At 44.2% G+C, this 16,526-nt stretch overlaps 1 protein-coding gene across 1 annotated transcript in view; it reads left to right on the top strand.

The window, feature by feature from the left end:
- Nucleotides 1-11,663, top strand: part of LOC149275401 (LHFPL tetraspan subfamily member 4 protein) — a 26,805-nt gene extending 15,142 nt beyond the window's left edge. Inside the window, exons 2-3 of the mRNA XM_089504794.1 lie at nucleotides 10,911-11,147; nucleotides 11,644-11,663. Coding sequence (XP_089360920.1) covers nucleotides 10,911-11,147; nucleotides 11,644-11,663 — 257 coding nt within the window. The remainder of the gene's footprint in view (nucleotides 1-10,910; nucleotides 11,148-11,643) is intronic.
- Nucleotides 11,664-16,526: the final 4,863 nt, after the last annotated feature.

Raw genomic sequence — 16,526 nt, 5'->3', positions numbered from 1 at the left:
CAATTTGAATATAAATGAGATATTGTAGCTCATTGACCGCTCCGCGCATGGAGATCAGGCGTTGGCCGTAAGCCTGCGTTCTACTTAAACATAGAGTGACTGTTTATAGAAAAATCCCTGTCCCTCTTTCCTCCCCTGATGCCCCTCTGTTCTAGGAGCTCGGAATGTTTGGTGGGTATGAGGGTATCAGAGGGTTCTACAGCCCTAAAAGCCCCGATAATGTGCAATTATTAGAATTATAATACATGATTCTAACTATATATAGAAGCATCTAAAATAATTAACGAGTCGCGGTAAGAGAATGGATGAAGATTATTACTCACGTTATGGAAAGAAAACATATAATATCTGCTATTTATTGTTTTTGCGTTCATTCTATGGCAACAAAGCATGTCAGCCAATCGGTGTCATGTGACCAAAACGTTCAATGAATCCAGACTAGAAAAAAGTGATTGAAGATTAATTTTTTTCTGGTTGTGGTTTGGGCATCAATGGAAGAATTCTGATTTAACTCTAAAACTCCGTGCACTACAACTCCCATGATGCCAGCCAGCCAGCCAGCCAAAGGGCTTTGAATAGCGTCACGGGATGCAAACAAAAAAAAACAAGAAAACATCCAAAAATGAAGCCGAGGAAGGAGCGAGGAGCGGAGGGGGGGTGGGGGGGGATCATTCCGTCAAGGAGTGATGTGATTTGTATTGTAATTTATGTAGGACGTTCGGTCTTGGAAATCAAAACTATGAACAGATGAATCGCTTGTGAATTAAATATGAATGTATCCGGAGGTGGGAGCCCGACGTGTCCTTGGGTTTTATCGCCACTCCTCTGAATGCTCACTTTCTGAGTAGCCGCATCCGTCTGCCTTTTCGAGTATCTTTGCTTTTTTGGTTAATTTTAGATTTTGGGGTATTTTTGTGAAAATGTAACCCAATAATTATACAGACCAAATAACTGTGTGTTTTATAATCCAGCGAACTGGGGCATGTGTGGAAGTCTTGGGGTTGTAGACTTGGGGGAAATTGGAATTTTATAATATGTAAGGAGGTTTTACTGAACGGACAGTACTTAAAAAGGAATAGACTCCCAGCAGAAGTGGTAGAGGGTAATACAGTGAGGGTATTAAACATGCATGGGATAGACATACGGCTCCTGAATCTAAGACGAGACCAGCGACTGATTAAGGTTTGAGTCTTTACAGCAGGAGAAACGGGCAGACTAGACGGGGGCCGAATGGGGCCGATCTGCCGGCAGGTTCTGTTTTTCCATCGCAGGGTGTAGAAATGCCTCCTCTGCAGGGGTTAAGATCTTGAAGTTGAACTCTCTAAAAACTTTTCGGGTTCGCGTGAGAATCTCGGCGATGGGCAGCTTGTTAGAGGCAGCGGCCGGCGGGGCCGTTCCCGTAGCGTCTCTCGGGGTCACGGAGATTCTGAGAGCTTTTTCTGGGCTTCTGACTCTCCCAACGGAGCAGAGAAAAAGCTTCTTCCGGAGACGTTGAGTGCGGCTCGGCTCCGGCCCGGCACGGAAAGAGAACTCGGCTTAAATTACCTGCCAGAAGTGGGCCGATGGGGATCGCTCTAAAACCGACCGTGCCGGGGGGAATGGAGAGAGCGCTCCTGTTAATGCGAGGCTCTAGGCGCAGAAGGTACGAGAGGCTGTTAAAGGTGCGTTATTTCTCCCCGACCTCTGACAGGCTTCGTAAATTAACAATTTTGGGTCAAACGGGCAGCAGTAAGAGCCAGAAAATGGCCCCCGGCTGTGGAATGAACGGATCGGCTGCTTTATAACGCTTAGGCGCCAGGACTGTGGCTGCAACACTGGTAGTCGGAACCCAGTCTTAACTACACTCTCTCACACCTCCCAACAGTCCCGATTCTCTGACGTTGTCCCTCTGTCCTGTTTTTTGGGCACTGGGGTTAATGGGCCGGTTGGGGACATTCTCTGGGAGGTCTAAGATCTTGCAGGACGGACCTCCATGGCAGCCCGGAAACGTCATGCGCACAGTGGAGCGACCAGCATTCCGTTGGTTTCCATGGTGACTGCTCCTCTTTGGTCACAGCTCCTGTTGTGCTTTCGGTAGAGGGAGAGAAGCTCTCGGGGTAACGTTTTTGCAAAATGTGACAATTGGCTTCCGGAGAATCATTTGTGGCCAGCGAGTGTTTATGAAACGGTCTAATCGATGAGTGTGGGTGGATTTAATCCGCTTCGCTGTTGGATCGACCCCCATTCTCTCCGCCAGCCCCGTGTTTTCGTTCCTAAAGACAAATAACAAGCGACCCACACATAACGCGACCGTATGTGCGCTACGGCCTATGTACCCCCCCCCCACCCGGATCTGCGCACACAAAGGGTTAAATGGCGACGGCTTTTATCAAAACTAAATCCATGAATTAACTGTTCGTTAATTCCCCTTCTGGACCCTGACGGCCCCCCTTCTGGACCCTGACGGCCCCCCTTCTGGACCCTGACGGCCCCCCTTCTGGACCCTGACGTCTTTATTGCGATCATTAGGGCCTGGTGACCCCATTGGGAGTATGGAGTGGGGCAATGGAAGGTGTACGGGACCACCAGGCTTTTCTTTAGGTCTGTATTGGGTCCCTAAGATTTCTGACTCTGGCCCTGGCCTTGGGCCCATATATTTTTTTCCCAGAACCCCCCCAATTATGTACCCACCCCCACCGTCGCGCTGTCACTCAACAAACCCGTGTCCGGCGGTCAGCTCGCCAAGAAGCGGATTCTTGCGAAATAAAGCCGGGGTTTTCAGCAGTCTGTAGAGAGTTAGAGGCGTTCCGCAGACTGACGCTTATTAGCGCGGGGAATCCATAAATACTCGTGATTCCCGGTGACTGCAGATTAGAATCAGGGATGCGGGCGTGCGGAGTAAGGGCGAGTGTCTGAACGCCCCGCGGTATTAAAGATCATTGATTACGGGGAACGTCCGCCGCGCTGCACGATTAGAAATAACGTTAATGGTACTTTGCGTTTTTTTTATTGCATAGGTAATAATTAGGAGAATTTTTTATTGATTGGTTGCGGAATTTCCTTACCAAGTCATCAAAATCTAACTCCATTTATAAAGCGCTCATTTGAACTGTAAAAGTTGTTCAAAACATAAAAAAAAAAAATCTTTCTATGGCAACAACCCTTTCAGAGGTTGCTTTTGTATCACATGATAATTATGTGTTGCCGGCAAAAGCTAATGAATAAAGCAAAATATTACCGATTAATTAAAATCATTTCCGGGGAGGTGTTTTAGAAATTTCACCCTATTTCAGGAGCGTAGGGGGAATCAGCCGCTATGAGTTTTAGAATCGCTAATGAATCTTAATTGCTCCTTAATAGTAAATTGTGAACTTAGAACGTTAGATCTGAATTATACCCCAGGAAATAAAACAGGCGTAATTAACTTCACTGAGGAGAGTGTGCAAAGTATATCAGCGATCAAGCAGGGAACTTGAGTGACAGCCCATAACTGGGCTTATAGAAAATCGGCCCTGTGCATAGCTACCAACTGTCCTGTTTTGGGATGGGTCAGATCTAACGATTGCTCTCTAAAGTCTATTGATCCCTTCCCAATACTCTTTCCACATAACCCCTAGCTTAGTACACAGTAATACCCCCCCAGTGCTGTATACAGTAATATAACCCCCCAGTGCTGTATACAGTAATATAACCCCCAGCGCTGTATACAGTAATATAACACCCAGCACTGTATACAGTAATATAACCCCCCTGGCACTGTATACAGTAATACCCCCAGCGCTGAATACAGTAATATAACCCCCCAGCCCTGTATACAGTAATATACCCCCCAGCGCTGTATACAGTAATATAACCCCCCAGTGCTGTATACAGTAATATAACCCCCCAGCTCTGCATACAGTAATATAACCCCCAGCGCTGCATACAGTAATATAACCCCCAGCGCTGCATACAGTAATATAACCCCCAGCGCTGTATACAGTAATATAACCCCCAGCGCTGTATACAGTAATATAACCCCCCCCGGCACTGTATACAGTAATATAACCCCCAGCGCTGTATACAGTAATATAACCCCCAGCGCTGTATACAGTAATATAACCCCCCCCCCGGCACTGTATACAGTAATATAACCCCCAGCGCTGTATACAGTAATATAACTCCCCAGCTCTGTATACAGTAATATAACCCCCAGCACTGTATACAGTAATACCCCCCCAGTGCTGCATACAGTAATATAACCCCCCAGCGCTGTATACAGTAATACCCCCCCAGTGCTGTATACAGTAATATAACACCCAGCGCTGTATACAGTAATATAACCCCCAGCGCTGTATACAGTAATATAACCCCCAGCGCTGTATACAGTAATATAACCCCCCCGGCACTGTATACAGTAATATAACCCCCCCGGCACTGTATACAGTAATACCCCCAGCGCTGAATACAGTAATATAACCCCCCAGCGCTGTATACAGTAATATAACCCCCCAGCCCTGTATACAGTAATATACCCCCCAGCGCTGTATACAGTAATATACCCCCCAGTGCTGTATACAGTAATATAACCCCCCAGCTCTGCATACAGTAATATAACCCCCAGCGCTGCATACAGTAATATAACCCCCAGCGCTGTATACAGTAATATAACCCCCAGCGCTGTATACAGTAATATAACCCCCCCGGCACTGTATACAGTAATATAACCCCCGGCTCTGTATACAGTAATATAACCCCTAGCTCTGTATACAGTAATATAACCCCCAGCACTGTATACAGTAATATAACACCCAGTGCTGCATACAGTAATATAACCCCCAGCGCTGTATACAGTAATATAACCCCCAGCGCTGTATACAGTAATCTAACCCCCCCAGCGCTGTATACAGTAATACCCCCCCAGTGCTGTATACAGTAATACCCCCAGTGCTGAATACAGTAATATAACCCCCCAGCGCTGAATACAGTAATATAACCCCCCAGCCCTGTATACAGTAATATACCCCCCAGCGCTGTATACAGTAATATACCCCCCAGCGCTGTATACAGTAATATACCCCCCAGTGCTGTATACAGTAATATAACCCCCAGCGCTGCATACAGTAATATAACCCCCAGCGCTGTATACAGTAATATAACCCCCCCGGCACTGTATACAGTAATATAACCCCCAGCGCTGTATACAGTAATATAACTCCCCAGCTCTGTATACAGTAATATAACCCCTAGCTCTGTATACAGTAATATAACCCCCAGCACTGTATACAGTAATATAACACCCAGTGCTGCATACAGTAATATAACCCCCCAGCGCTGCATACAGTAATATAGCTCCCCAGCGCTGTATACAGTAATCTAACCGCCCCAGCGCTGTATACAGTAATCTAACCCCCCCAGCGCTGTATACAGTAATATACCCCCCCCAGGGCTGTGTACAGTATTGACCTCCAGTATGTTAAATGAGAGGAAAATTACATTTTAACAACCACATATTTAAAAAAAATGGAAAAATCGCTCTTGTCACCGGTCCGAGAAAACCCCTGGTACTTAAGGGGTTAATCTGATGCTAGTAAAAGAAATAAAATGGCGAACGTGTCCCGTTAAGCCGTGGATGGGTTTGTACGGGTGTATAGTGGTGTGTAGTGGCATATATTCCAAGCGGCTGTGAGAAGCGACTCGGGAGGATTACTAATGACTCGTTTTAGCTTCGGAGCGCAGAATTCCCGTATTCCGGGCCGATCTCCCGCTCATCGCCGATAGCTGTATGGATACACGGAATGCGGAGGCGCAGGGGAGATATTGCTGCAGCTGGCGGTTAGGGTTTAGTTGAGTCACATTTTATGTGGTCCGGTAAAAAAAAACCAAAAAAAAAACCCCAGCAACCCCCCCCAAAAAACCCAGAGTGTCACCAAATTACTATGAAAACAAGATGTAACAAAACAAGCAACCAAAATATCAAAACAAAGGGTTAAGTTAATATTCTTCCTTTAATCACACGGATCAGCGAAATGGCGCAGAGAGATGGTTGATAAGGATCATACGCTAATCTTTTTCTCTGTGACAAGGAGACTTTCTCCTGGAGTTAGGAGTTAATAAAAGAGGGGTAGATTGGTAGACTGACCTCCCAGCGGAGATGGATCTATGTTATAGTAAGGGTATAGTAAGGGTATAAAAGGACCTTTTATATATTTATAATGTCTTTATATGGAACAATTCTATTTCATTGTAGATTAGAACCTTGGTTTTGATTAGATTTTATTTAATTAATTTGAATGAATTTTTTTAAGTTGATTAATTAGTGCAAATGTCCAAAAAAACCCAATGACACAAATGAAAACGAAGGAGGAAGACCCCAATTTTATTTTCTCTCTCTCTCTCTCTCTCTCTCTCTCTCTCTCTCTTTCTTCTTCTTTCCTCTCTCTCTCTCTCTTCTTCTTCTTCTTTTCTCTCTCTCTCTCTTTCTCCTTCTCTCTCTCTCTCTCTTTCTCTCTCTCTCTCTCTCTCTTCTTCTTTCCTCTCTCTCTCTCTCTTCTTCTTCTTCTTCTTTTCTCTCCTTCTCTCTTTCTCCTTCTCTCTCTCTCTTTCTCCTTCTCTCTCTCTCTCTCCTTCTTTCCTCTCTCTCTCTCTCTCTCTCTCTCTCTCTCTCTCTCTCCTTCTCTCTTTCTCCTCTCTCTCTCTTACTCCTTCTCTCTCTCTTTCTCCTTCTCTCTCTCTCTCTCTCTCTCCTTCTTTCCTCTCTCTCTCTCTCCTTCTTTCCTCTCTCTCTCTCTCTCTCTCCTTCTTTCCTCTCTCTCTCTCTCTCTCTCTCTCTCTCTCTCTCTCTCTCCATAGTTGCTGGAGGGTAATAAACTCCGGTACCGTTTCTCCCATGTTTTCTGTTCCATAAATATTGTAAAAAAAAAAAAATTTGTGGGTAGAGCCGACGGCTTCGGAACACGCATGGCTATGATATTCAGCGAGGGTTTCGTGCTGGCCGGCACTGACAGAGGCAGGATACAGCGTGAGTAATGTATCCATCAAAAGCCATGACAACAATCAATAGATCTCCATTGTGACCTTTCCCGACGGTGACAGCGATGCCGTCCTCTGAATAGACGCAGCGGCGGTGACTCTGAAAATCAAGGATCTCCCAAAATCCCACCGTGACGTGACCATAATGTAAGATGCAATCGCGTTAGCTGCAGCTATTGATTTGTACTCAGGCGATCAATAATCGCACATTGAAGTTCCCAGGCCGTGTATGCCGGGGGGGGGGGGGGAGAGAGGGGGCTTCGATCACATGATGTAAGGGCAGCCGATGGGAATTAGCGTGAATAACGGGAGTGCCAGAGGACCCCTGACTACAATAGTGCTGGATCTAAAAGGTCCAGCCATAGAGGTTCTCTCCCTGCAGGGGTGGGTTTAGGTCCTTAGGGGCCCTCAGCAAAAAATAACTATGGCTCCTGAATCTAAGGCTCCTGAATTATTAGGCTACTAGATGGGGCCGAATGGGGCTGATCTGCCGGCAGATTCTGTTTCTATATATTATATGCATTTTCCTTTTATAGCTTTCTTGCGTTAATAATTGCCCCTGCCCTTGGTACTCTGTACTGTACCTCTACCCCGTAGTGACAAGATTAACAGACTCTCCACCCGATCAGCTTCATTGTCTTATTTATCAGCGAGCTTTGCCGCGTATCCATCTTTTGCACTAATGGCCGGCGCAGTAGGTTTAGCAATCAGATCTCCTGTCTGTAATCGGGTAATAAATGGTTAGAGCGGCTTCTCACTCCATCTGCGTTAGACTTCTGCCGATACGGTTACTTTAAGGAATAGCCGAGTTAATGGACCGTTGCTGAGATATATGCTCGCTGTGTCCACGTAATGTTTTCCTGCTATGAACAAATGACCCCAGGACCTCCGAGCTCTGCTGGCTAAAAAACAAAAGACACCACTGATCGTTGGAGTAAATCAAGTGAACGTTTTCATAACCGAATGTTTTACGTTAATTACTGAGACCTTCAGACACAAGATTATCATAATAAATATGTTTAATCCCAGGACAGGAGTTGGTGGCATTAAGTCTATTTCTGCCCACTACTTGCTGCTCCTGCCCATTTCTCCACCCATTTAAATCTAGCCACACCCCCTCTAACTCCTTTAAATTGTAACAATAAAAGGGTCCGCCAGGTACTGCTTACACATCATGTTCCTAACAAGTATCCAGAAGAGCCAACTTCTTAAAGGTGTGTATGTGTGTCAGTGTAAGTGTATAGGTGTGTAGATGCATGCGTGTGTGAATGGTCATGCTGTCATCCATGGTCCAGATGTTGGCCTTTTGCATCATTATAGTGTATGTTGGTAGTTTCCATAGGCATAAACCGGTCACGCTTCTGCACCTATAGAGAGGATCCTGCGATGAAGCTTCATGTTGGTGTCGCTGCCTTTAATTCAGTTTCCAATCTCCGAGGGATGTGGTCACAATAAGTGCTTAAAAAAAACATGGAGACCATGGACCTTTAATTACCGTCTAAAAAAAAATAAGATGGATCAGTGTGACCATTTGTGAATTTGTCACATACGGGGGATTTACCGGCATCATTAATCAGGCAGGAATACCGAGACTCAATCGCTAAGAGTGTATCACCTTGTGCTCCTTGATAAATGGCCATCGTGTTTATAGCAGACTTTGCAAATTTATATCGAGAACGAACGCGCAGAGCATTGAAAACGATGTGTAAAAATATACCTGCCTGAGGGAACGGTGTTTGGGTCTGTATATCGAGGGCATTAAATAAAAATATGCCTTTAAACTCTCTATTTCCTGACATATTCACCAGAGAAAATGAATGAGATCTCCTTCATTCATGTATCCATGGTTTTAATATAGACGTGAACTACATGTGTGAGATACCTTTTGGAGTGTGACCTCACAGCCACAGTAGGACCTATTTTGTCCTGGATCCACTGACGTCTGATTATATGGAGTCCTATCATGGACTATCTCAAGCCCTACCAGTGGCCAGTCTGCTGCGATCTCCAAAGATGGGAGACCAGGGTCCTACCGACAAGAATGACCCTGTAGCTCCTTTAGAAGTTGCTGCTTATGAAGCGCATGATGGGCATTTCAGAAGCATCACCAGCCGTTAGGTGGCTCTACCATAGCTTCTTAATATGGTTCTTCAGAGAGAGACACACACATAAGACTTATTCTACCAGCTAGTATGGACAAGACTAGAGCGAAGAACCCCAAATAACCAGCGTTCCGTTTAGAACCCGGCAGTGTTCTATTGCCCACTTGGTCACGGACATCAGCTTCTTCTTCTTCAAGTACATCAGGGTTCTCTGATGGCTTCTTAGTAAATTGTATGCAATTCTGAATTCGTTTTTCTCCCATAAAATAAAAGCTCTTAGGAACAAAACAAAAGCCCAAGTTCTCTTTAATTCTTAAGTACATTACGAAGCCCAAGTCCCACCGGACCGCGGAAAGTTATCACGGAGACATTGAAAGTAAATAGACTCTGTCCACAAAGCTGCAAAACTCAAAATTGAAAGCGTTTGAAAGTCCTTGTGGGGCGGCTAGGGAGTAGGTTTTTCATTAAACCTAATATCGGCTGCTTTTCTTAATTTACAGGGGACGGAAGAAACCTTAACTAAGCCTCCGATATTAAGAGCTTTCTCTCGGTTCCTTGATGAAGTCTGTGTTTCTAAGTAAAGTCTCGATGGTGTCCTTGGGGGTGGAAGGAGGTTACCCTGAGGTCCTCCAGCCAGGCACGAACGTGAAATTACAGGTCTCTCTTATCGGTATTGCATTGTGCCAATGTTTGAAATGCAAATTCGTACGTCCCCCCCTCCAGAATGTAATTATAATTGAAGTGGAACGGAGAGGAGATTTTAATAGACTCTTACCCATTCCAAGATTAAAGAGATAAGTCTTCCTGAGCTTTACTGTCTCCGGGGAAATGCTTCACCTTTTGCAGGGTTTTGATTTTTTTTTTTTTGCTCATTAGAAGAAAAAGAAAAATTGATCTGGAAGGTTTGATTTGTATTACTTTTATGGGGGGACAACCCCCCCCCCGATATAACAATTTATTATACAGCTTATGAAATGATCACATCCTAAAATTCTTATATAAAAAAAATAATAATTTTTTTTTTTACTCTGAAAGAAGGAAAAAATAGCGGTGGGCGCTTTTATATGACCAGTCGATTAAAAAAAAAAAAAAGGGAAAAGGTTGGGTAGATAGAACTAGTTTTCGGTAAGTAAGTAGCCAATTGGAACTAGGATATCTACCCTGCTTAATTCCCATTGGTTGCAGGCAACATTCTATTTTAGAATGCTCACATTTTTTAGCTTAAGTTTTCTGGAGAAAATAAAGAGGGAGATAAGTGAACCAGAGATAGCTGGATGTCCAAAAAATTCAAGCTTTTGTGAATTAACAAATTGGGACGTCCGTAAATCTCGATAAGGAAAAGTGATTTCGAAAAAAGACCCACAAGATGGGGCAACTGATTTTCTGCTACGATGTGTATACGTTCCCAAACATTCTACTGATGTGTGAACGATCTAATCAGGTTATTCATTTTATCCAAAATAAAAAAAAGGACTTAATTGGGGGAAAATGGGGGAAAAAATTATTTTAAAATAATTAATAAAATAATAATTTTACATAATTTTACATATCAAATAAAAATCATTGTGTTCCTTGTTCTGACTCCCATATGTCTGGCTGAATATATATTTCATGGGCTGGAAGCAGAACTTGATTCAAACTGTTAAACGTTCCTACTGCTTTTGTGTCCTTTCACGGTTTGGAATCTTCACAGTGAATTATGAACTTTTTTGATGATTTTCGGGTCAGCACCTTGGAAGCCCCCCGTGATCTGTGTATTGTAAATGTAACAATGTCTGTCCGCGTTCTAATAACGCTTCCATCTTCTGTTCCCGACAGCCGTTTGCCTGGTTCTTGCCTGCATGATTTTCCCGAATGGGTGGGACGCGGAGACCATCAGGGACATGTGCGGAGACAAGACCGGAAAATACTCCCTGGGAGATTGTTCGGTCCGCTGGGCGTACATACTGGCGATCATCGGCATCTTGAACGCCCTCATACTCTCATTCTTGGCCTTTGTCCTCGGAAACAGACAGAATGATTTGTTACTCGAGGAGCTCAAGGCAGACAATAAAGGTAATTTACGCGCGGAACGTTAAATGGAAAGTTATGTTTCGTGGCCAGTGCTGGAAAAAGGAGAATGTACGTGGATAGAATGCCGTCTGTAAAAGGGACTAAAGGGAAAGAGCTTTTTTTCAGGGTGCCTGTGAGGGCCAAACATCCCTTTAAGTTTGGCCATAAAGTTGGTATCTGCTTGCCATAATCCTGAAGGTGACGGTTTTCCCCGCCTGTTTGGTGGGCTATCGTTCTCAAGGGCTCCCTTTAAAGCCATTTTACTTAGTAGTATGTGCCCACTGCCAGCCACGGTGCCCCCTGCTGCTCCCCCACCCCTCCAGCTCTGTAGATGGTTGGAAGGTTCTGGAGATCCGTCCCATAAGAGGCTGCATTAGCCATGGCCAACAAAGTCTTTTCTCAATGGAGTAGCTCCTTATGGTTGGCCCTTAGTAACGAACAAGTGAACCGATTGCCTACAGCCCGCTGTTTAGTGAATAACCCCCTTTAAATGCCGCAGGCCGGGTCCTAGAAGGTTGAGTACATTGTAAATGGCCCGTTTAAGGTATATTTCACATTAAAAGCGACTGATTGTGATTGTTATATCGTCTTACAGGAAAAATAATGTTAAATCGAGTCTTTCTTTTTGCTTTGCAGATTTCGTTGCAGCTGTGGTAAGTTAATAAAACCCTTCACGTTTTGCTCATAGCCTCCATGTGTGCATTGTTATTATTATTAATATTATTATTAATTGTATAGCGCCTTCATATTCCATAGCGCTGTACAATGGATAGAGATCCTTAATATATTTTGTATCCACAGAGCAGGTATTGAACCCAGACCCGTAGCTGATTCACATACTTAAGATCGATGTGTAAGAATGGTCTTATCACCGTAGCAACCAATGGAATGGTAAAATCAGCAGGTCTTTTGCATTGGTTGCTATGGCAACAAGACCACTGTGCACCAGAATTTGGCTTAGTAACCCTGAAAATAGTCCATTAAATGATTTTGAGCTTGTTTCCATATTTTCCCTGCATATCATACCCCCAATTTACTAAAGCGTGCCGGTTTTTCCCCATCGATCTCTACTTGTGTTGGTTATTTTTCGGCCGGAGTCTCATTTTATTTGAATCCCGTTCTTTTCAGAATAGAATCTTACACTTAGCATTTAAGATAGAATCATCGGACGCCGTTACCCCAGGACTGGAGCCAAAGGGCTTCCAGACGCGGCTGAATTAGTCTGGCTGGGAACATTACAAAGTTGAGAGACGTTTTTGGCCGTGAATTATTTCCAACGCTCTCATTATGCGGGACCTTTTCGCTGCGTCTCTTATGCAGAGGTGACGCTGACATAACCCTTCGCAGACGGTACGTCTCCTCCGTATCAGACGCAGAAGTCAAACATCCGCTTCCCAAAACCCCCAGCGAGTTACAAGCGGGGAAAAAAAAATATTTTATTACAGAAAACCATTTTAGGCGTAAGAGCAACTGGACACAAAGAGATCTAATCGACTTTAGTAACTCCAGATTCCGTTGAGATTGTCCCTTATTCACAAAATCAAATTTATGCCGCTGTTTATGAACACGTTTTCTGTTATGGTGGATAATGGAATCGAGACGGACAGATAGAGATTCCTAGATAAAGGAGGGAATGGCGGATAGCCTAGGATTATACTCACGGAAAGAGCGTTCGATGTGCGGATGAGGTGACAGTGGCATCTTGTGGCTAAACTGTTCTACAGCACTGTATCTACTTACAATCGCTCAATCCCGTTATTCCACTACTGGCCCCCCATGCTCCGTAGATTTTGATAATTTTGAGGTGGTCAACCAGTCAAAGCTTACATTTTTTTTTTTTTACCCCACGCTTTGAGTCTCAGGGTAATTGGGCAGTTTCTTCGGGTCACAGAGTCCGACACATTAATGATAGCTGAGCATCAAAGCTGGGGCTTTTCTCTTTTGCTGTAGGACCCCTGGAATCCCTGCTTGGATACAGGTGACATTAACAATACCTTTTACCTCCTTAAAAGTCATTGTTTGAACCGTTTTGATGGCAACTCACTGCCGGTAAGGGGTCAATATACGAATAGCCTCAGGGATATGATATCTGTAAAGTTCTGAAGTATAATCATGTCTCACACGCAGAATGAATATGGCTATCCAACACTCATACTCAAGCCAAGTCTGTGAAATGCACTGGGGGGGGGGATGAGCAAGGGTCAGAAGGGACATGACGAGACAGCCTTGGCGCTTTGAGGCTATTCTAGGGCTGCATGTGAGTTCTCATCCGCTGCCTGGTTTGGGCAGAATTTAAAGTCCACTTAAAGCCCGCTTTCTAGGATACTACCATAGAGGGCTCGGGGCAATACCCTGGTGGTGATCCCCTTTATGAAGACCTGCTCCTCGTGTATTTTAAACCCTAATGAGCAGGGGAAGGGGAAGTCTGTCCAGTTCATATGGATAACTTGGACCAAGACCTCTCCGACTTCAAAAAGAACCTTCAGAGAACCACATGAAAACCATTGAGACCTCACTGGAAAGGTTCCTCCATGGTGGAAACCGGGACACACTTGCTTTGTCCACCCACCACCACACTAACCTCTCACGCTATCCCCTGTGGAGCTGATATCAGTTTGTTTACATGTTTTCTCTTTTTATCCACAGAGAATATAAAAACACCCAACGGGGCCTTGACACCCTCTCCGCAGCAGGGGAACGTCTCCTGGCTGACCCCCCCCGTCCGTATCGTAAGCCTGATTTTGTATTGCTCTCCTCTTGCCACATTGCCTTGGGCCCCCCCTTCCCAAGAGATATTCCGGATATGCATCTCAGCCTTGAAGATAATTCTTCCCCCCCCTCTTTCAAGACGGTGCCTGCACTGCGATCTACTTAAGGTCCCTTGTTCTGCTTCGACACAACCAGCTGTCCGGCCCCGCTCATCGCCAACCATGGATGTACAGAAACCCCCAGGAAATAACGCTTCGAAATAAGATTGTTTGCCGAATTTGCTCCAATTTTTCAAGCCCAACCATGGAACCCGCGACCAGCTGATTCATCGACCGACGTCGAAAACCCTTTGCAATTTTGTAATAAAAATTAAAAAAAGAAAAAAAAAATGGAAGAAAAAAAAAAATAAAGAATTTATACCTCTGGGAAAATGACGCCAAAACTCCTTGAACTTAACACCCCGAAATAATGAGGGGGGGTATCACTGAGTCCATAGGGAATTCCACTGTAGGTAGCTCTGGCTAAGAAGCCCGTGAGTCGAATTTCAGCACCTGCCTTTTGTACAGAAATGTGTGAATTTTCATCAGACGCACAGAACTGTTTGTTACCTCCTCGTATATCCGGCACGAAAAAAAAAAAACACGAAAAAAAACTTCTCGGAACAGGGTAGAAAAAACGGGAAAGGGGAAAAAATAAACTGAGATTCCTGCTTTGTTACATTAGGACTAGAATTATGGCGTCTAATATTTTATTTCTATTGGGAAGAGAGAGATGAAAGAGGGATGGCGGAGAATGATCCCCCCCCCCCCCCAGAAATCGGACAGCAAGAAAACATTTTACATCCATCTTTAGTAAATTGGTGTGGGGACTGGCGCTTTAAGGCTTTTGGCCACCAAATGATATAAGTGCATCTGGATACGAGAAGCCATACGTTACGCTTTAATGCTCATGTAGCGTCCGGCTATGGAACGACGTTGGCCGGCGGCCCACCGGGCTTCTCTCCGCTGTGCCAGTTGGCCAATCTGGTCCTGCCTCCATATTTTATTCCGACCGCTATCTATCAAAACTTTTTTTTTTTTTTTTTGAAGTAATATATTCTATAATTTTCAGTTTTTTTGGTTTTCGAGATGGGTGACCGGTTGCCCCGATTTCAGGTTTCGTTCTCCGATGGCCGGCAGTAACTCTCCCTCTGGAATCTCTCTCTCGGCTCTCGTGTCCGCTCGTTCCTGTCTTGTATATTGTGCTGAAAATGGTGCCAAATTCTTTAACGCAGAAAGTACTGTATTTTCTTTGATGTTGTATTGCTGGTCACGTCCTCCAAGCCTGTGCATTTTTTTTTCTGGTCGTCTGTCGGCAGAGACAAAGTCTGCCCGTTTTCTAAGAGAGACAAACGTAAAACTTACATAAATTCATGATCTTTTGGGGCCGCAGAAACCATCGTCAACAATAAAAGCCCTATGGCTAAGAACCAAGGTGAACATGGATCTAAGGGGGGTTTACAGATCGATTTCTAATAGCCACTGTGATCCATCTTTTAACTGCTAACAGGGGCCAGCTGGCGGCTTTGTGACTGGGGGTGAAATAAATCTTACAAGTCAATATAAAGCCATTAGAAGCCCGTACGTTTCCAATGTATATTTAAAGCCTAATGTCCAAAATCTAACTTTTTACAAAGGTACCGAAACAATGGATACGGAATAACTATTTTGCATTTGGGTTATATATACTTTTTTTTTTTTTTTGCTGGCGGAAATGTACAAAATGTGTGTGTTTTGATATTATGTGGGCACCAAAGGGTTAAGCTTTGCTGAAATTATAGAATAAGGTACACTGCCGTTTAAATGTTTGGGGTCACTGAGCTGTTTTCAGGAAAACCCAAGGAAATTTCTGGCTGTAACTTAATTGCGAAAGGTTTTTCTGACGATCAATCAGCCTTTTAAACTTAAACTTGGATCAGCGAACACAACGTGCCATTGGAACCCAGGAGTGATGGGAGTGACAAAGGGCCATTGGAACCCAGGAGTGATGGGAGTGACAAAGGGCCATTGGAACACAGGAGTGATGGGAGTGATAAAGGGCCATTGGAGCACAGGAGTGATGGGAGTGATAAAGGGCCTCTGTGGCCCTATGAAGAGATTCCATTAAAAATCAAAATGTACTTTTCTTTCAAAAACATGGGAAGTGACCCCAAACTCTTGAACGGTGATGTAAATACAGTAATTGCCGTTAGTTTGTAGATATTAAAGCAGGAGATTCTTATATGATCAGATTATGAGAAACAGATCTTACATAAATATTTGTGTTTTTATGGCGAAAAGTGTTAAATGGATATTATAATGGGATTGACAGCGGGGAATATATATATAATATAATTCTCCCAAGTAACTGACCGTGTTGATGGGGATGAAAGAGAAAATGGCGAAGTGCAAGGGGTAGGGGTTAGGAGTTAGAAGATCAAATCAAACTTTATACGGATCATTTAAATATAAGCTGCGGTCTATAGGGGCAAATGTTGCTTAACGAAGCAAGATGAAGCTTGCCGCGGTTCTTCAGTTCTGAGGACACTTGGCCCAAACTGGAGGACCTTCTGGATGTGGTGGCTTTTGCTGTCGTATCCAGAGCTCTCCATAAAGTGCCGCAGGCCTTTCTATTCCTCGTTTATTATCTCTGTGC

Source organism: Sceloporus occidentalis, unplaced genomic scaffold (assembly GCF_023333645.1).
Source record: "Sceloporus occidentalis isolate IW3139 unplaced genomic scaffold, rSceOcc1.0.p SCAF_291, whole genome shotgun sequence".
Taxonomy (NCBI): Eukaryota; Metazoa; Chordata; class Lepidosauria; order Squamata; family Phrynosomatidae; genus Sceloporus; species Sceloporus occidentalis.
Note: the sequence above shows the minus strand (reverse complement) of the source record. Positions and strands in the feature narration are given on the sequence as shown.